This window comes from Orycteropus afer, unplaced genomic scaffold (genome assembly GCF_000298275.1).
Source record: "Orycteropus afer afer isolate SDZICR_OR568_19922 unplaced genomic scaffold, OryAfe1.0 scaffold00334, whole genome shotgun sequence".
Classification (NCBI taxonomy): Eukaryota; Metazoa; Chordata; class Mammalia; order Tubulidentata; family Orycteropodidae; genus Orycteropus; species Orycteropus afer.
The window spans coordinates 3134566-3139059 of record NW_006921921.1 but is presented as its reverse complement, the minus strand read 5'-3'; the positions used below and the strand labels follow the sequence as shown (position 1 = coordinate 3139059).

At 42.1% G+C, this 4494-nt stretch overlaps 1 protein-coding gene across 1 annotated transcript in view; it reads left to right on the top strand.

The window, feature by feature from the left end:
- LOC103206886 (putative tetratricopeptide repeat protein 41) overlaps positions 1 to 4494 on the top strand; it is a 123271-nt gene that overhangs the window by 8129 nt on the left and 110648 nt on the right. Inside the window, 1 exon segment of the mRNA XM_007952403.1 lies at positions 1409 to 1643. Coding sequence (XP_007950594.1) covers positions 1409 to 1643 — 235 coding nt within the window.

Below are 4494 nucleotides of genomic sequence, written 5' to 3'. Positions count from 1 at the left end.
GAGTGGCTGGGGGGGTTGAACTGCCAACTTTCTGGTTAGCAGTCAAATGCCTTAGGCACTACGCCACCAGAGCTACACACACACACACACACATATTTAAAATGCTGCTAGGGTCTTAATGACTTCTTCTTGAGAATAAATAGAAAATGAAAAAAATGGCAAAGCACTGTTTTTAAGTGTATATATAATCCAATTGCTTTAATTACATTTACAGTATTACACAGCCATCACCACTGTCTTTTCCCAAAACTTTTTCATCACCCCAAACAGAACTCTGTAACCATTAGCTATCATTCATAACCATTAGCTATCATTGATGATGAAATAATTAAACCAATAAAACATTGATTTTTAATTTATATTTCTGGAGATGAACTTCTTAGGAAACAAAACTATTTAATGACCTGCTGTAGGTTTTCTATTTTAATGGATTTTTGGACTGATCTTGCTTTGCCAAACCTGAATATCAGGTTTATTTATTTTGTTCACTTACTCCATGACTTCTGGTCAGGTACTGTGCTAGTCACTGAATGCCAACAGTGAATAAGAAAAAGTTGATAATTCCCCTTATGGAGCTCACATCAATGGAAAACCAATAGATACGTATTTACTGAACAAGGACTCTGTAAGGCACAGGGCTGGAGACTGCATGAAGAAGGTCTGCATGGACCTGGGGATCCTGGGCATATCCAGAAACTTTTTTTTTTTAACCAAAATGTAAAGCTCCTATTCCCATAATATGGGACAAACGATATTATGCTCACACCAGCCTATTTATTTATTCATTTAAATCCAATTTCTGCAGTACTGCAAGCTAGAACACCCTGGTAAAAGAGAAGGCTACTTCTCAATGAGCTACTAACAATTATGGTAAATTAGTTGAATTCCCAATTTTGTGATTCTCAGGATTGATGGGAATTCTTGGTGCATGGACATTTGAGTTTTTTATTGCCTCTCAGTGTGATGTTACATCATGGACCAGCCTGGTGGTGGTGCTGGTAGTCCAAGGAAGGAAAGAATGGGGCAGATATAAGGACAGTGGGCTGATAGGGAGAGTCTCTCTTCCAGGGCCTTTGGTGAGTTGGGCCTCTGCCATGACCCCAGGTCCATATTGGACAACCCTGGGATCTGTGTAGTTAGAAAGGCCTCCAGAAGTTACTTTCTCCCTACTTTCCTAATCTTACATAGGACAGAAAGCCAGGGCAAAGGATTTATTTAGGTTCACTTGAGGTCAGAGTTGGGACTAGAACCTCCTATCTCTTAGAGACCAAACATAGATAGGAAAAACTTTCTTTTTCTCCTCCTCCTTCCTTCCTTCCCTCCCTCCTTGTTGACCTTCCTCCCTCCCTCCCTCCCTCCTTCCTTTCTTTTCTAAATGTGTAACCCCTTTCTTTTCTTTTTACCACAGTTTACCCCTTTATTTTTCAGAATAAATCCTCTTCCCACTTACAAGTCTATTTTGCTCTTGTCTGGAGAACGTGGTTGTGGGAAGTCCACCCTGATTGCCAACTGGGTGAATTACTTCAGAAAGAAACACCCAAGCATGTTGATGATCCCTCATTTTGTGGGGAGCACCTGTGAGAGCAGTGACATCATGTCCGTGATCCATTACTTCGTCACAGAATTACAGGCCAAAAACTATGGTAATAGCCTCAAACTTATTCATTCAGAATATTTTTGGTGAGTTAGAAATTAGTGGTTCTTGTTTCTGCTCACGTGAGTATTTTCTTCTTCTAATGCAGCCTTCACTCACATAATAGTCCAGAGTGAAGTTCCTGGTTAGTTAACAAGTGCTTTCTTCCATGTGGTCATCTGGGGGCACAGGTTCTTTCCATGTTGAGGTTGTGTCATCCCCTAGGGCCTCACAGTTCTTTGATTTTGTCTAGAAGAAGAGAAAAACAATGGAAAAGCCACACCTGTTCCTTAAAAGTCTCAGCCCAGAAGTGATACATACATCACTTTCACTCCCTGTTGGCAGGAATGATTACATGACTGCACCGGGAATCCAGTGGGAATAGGAGTGAACCCCACACTATGGAATGGGGGTATGAATTTTTGGCATGTAGTAGCACTGATAATGTTAGTTGTTATTATCATTAGATACCTGTTGTGTATTTCCATATTTGTATGTTTCTGACTTGTGAGAGCCTGCTTTTGGGAATTCATCTCTTCTCAGTGGGGGGATACATCCGTGTGTGCTTCTGGGTACTGACAAGTACAGGATGAGTTTTGTTGGTTATTTATTTGAAAGATATTGGACTTCTTTCTGGAAGTATTATAGGTATCTCTGAGTGAATAAGGGTGAACATGTGTGGGTTGAGTTCTCCACCATTGCATGATCTCAGATGCATCATATGGTTAAAATCAAAATCTATAGAAGAAGGTGTGAGTGGCTCTATAAAAAGGTGACTACTCCTACGCAGACACATCCCACAGGGGTTCAGTCTGGCCAGACTGATGATGTGAACACAATTGTACCCACTCAATTACAATTTTATTCCCAAAGTGAATCATTATTTTAATGAGCATGCTTTAAGGTGCTGAGAACTCCTAATAAATACAGCTGCTGCCTCTCAAACAAACAGATATTTAGGCTGACAACAGTGGAATAATTCAGAGACCATCTATGAATAACTAGCCAGGTAACAGCTTCTGTTCTTTGAGGGACATACGTCCTGTTGGGTGGCTGGAGGCTGAGGGGTAGGGCTGAGGTTCTGGAGTTAGCCTGCTTGCATTTTCAGTTCTGGCTGTGTGATCTTGCACAGTTTATTGAGCACTCTGTGTCCCAGTTTCACATCTGTAAAATGGGGATGAGATTAGTGGTATTTACCTTATAAGGTTCTGTGAGGATTAAGAGATAATACATGCAAAGAACTTAAAATAGCACCCGACACACCATCAGCATTTATTATTTTGAATTGCATTAGTATAGTCATTCCTCAGTGAGCTACAGAAAGTGGGGGACTGCTAAGGGAAACACCGGTGGCTGTCAAGCTGACTCCTACTCATGGCAACCCATGTGTGTCAGTAGAACTGGGCCCCATAGGGTTTTCTATGGCTCATTTTGTGGAAGTAGATCACTAGGCCTTTCTTCTGAGGGGCTTCTGGGCGGACTCAAACCTCCAACCTTTTGGTCAGCAGCTGAGCTCGTTAACCGCACAACCTGCGGACTCCAGACTTCTCCTATTCATTAACTAGATTAAGGAAAGGAAGGACTGCAACTCATGAGAGCGTACTGCACTGGCAGTCAGAGGAAGAGGAGGAGGAGGAGGGTTGGCATAGAAGGCCAGCACCAGGATCACTTAGCACATTTGCCTTTGCCTGGAAGCTGGGGTTTCCCCTGGGCTGAGGTGCATGTAGGCAGAGGAGGAGGGGCTGCTGCTGAGAACACTGCCGGATCTGAGAGGCCCAGTGCTTGGAGCAGGTTCTGCTTTTTTGTAGAGTGTTTTCCTGTTGCCCGCCTCAGCTGTCTGCAGCTGCAGCTCTGCGTGGGCTGGGAGCTAGCAGGCCACCAAAAGACCCCCGATGTGAAGCTCACCTTTCTGCTGCTCTTCCCTCAGCCCCCACTCACCAGGATAATGAGAGACGAGAGCTGTCCAGTAGCACATGCTCCTAACTCACATGCCCCTTGCTTGCCTCACCAGCAGCTGGACTAGACTAGATGACCTCCATGAACCCCACTTCTCTAAACATCTGTCATGTAAGGTTTGAGGTCCCAACATTGACTATCATTTTTAAGCATTTTTAAAAATTCAAAGGATAAAATATCAAGGTTAATTCTTTTTCTTCCCATTCTTGAAAAATATCTTTCATTGCATGGCACAAGCTCAAACCCTATCTTATTTGATACCTCCTCTTTTATGTCCCACATTCATATATAACTTTCAAGTCTTACTGATTTTATGATCATTTTCTGATATAAAAATCTCTTTAAAAATCAACACAATCCTCTAATATAAAACATCAATGTAGAGAAAATAATTTATTATAAAGCAATATGCATTTTAGCATGTGAATGCCCAGACATGCTTCCAATGGAAGATATAATGGAGGAGGCAGGTACTTCCCTCTGTCTGGAAAATCCCCAGGAAGACAATAGGTTGAAGTGTAGACTGATGGGCGTGAAGTATTAGAGACTCAAACATCATTAGCAGTACTGCTATCAGGGTTGTGATTGTCTAAAATGTTGAACAAATCTTGGTTTGTTTCAGACAAAATAATGTATAATCTTCCATTGGTTTACCTGGTAGTTGCATTCCTCGAAAATTTTCAGACAGTTAAAACTGTCCAAAAATTACTTTGTGTTTACATGTAGAATGTGGAATGGGGTTGGTTTCTAGGCTAGGTGATTATGAAGACTTTCCCCTTATGTGATTGTCTGACAAAACATTGGAAAGTTGGATTGTTGTTGTTGTTGCTAAGTGCCGTCGAGTCGTTTCCGACTTATAGCGACCCCATGCACAGCAGAACGAAACACTGCCCGATCCCGTGCCA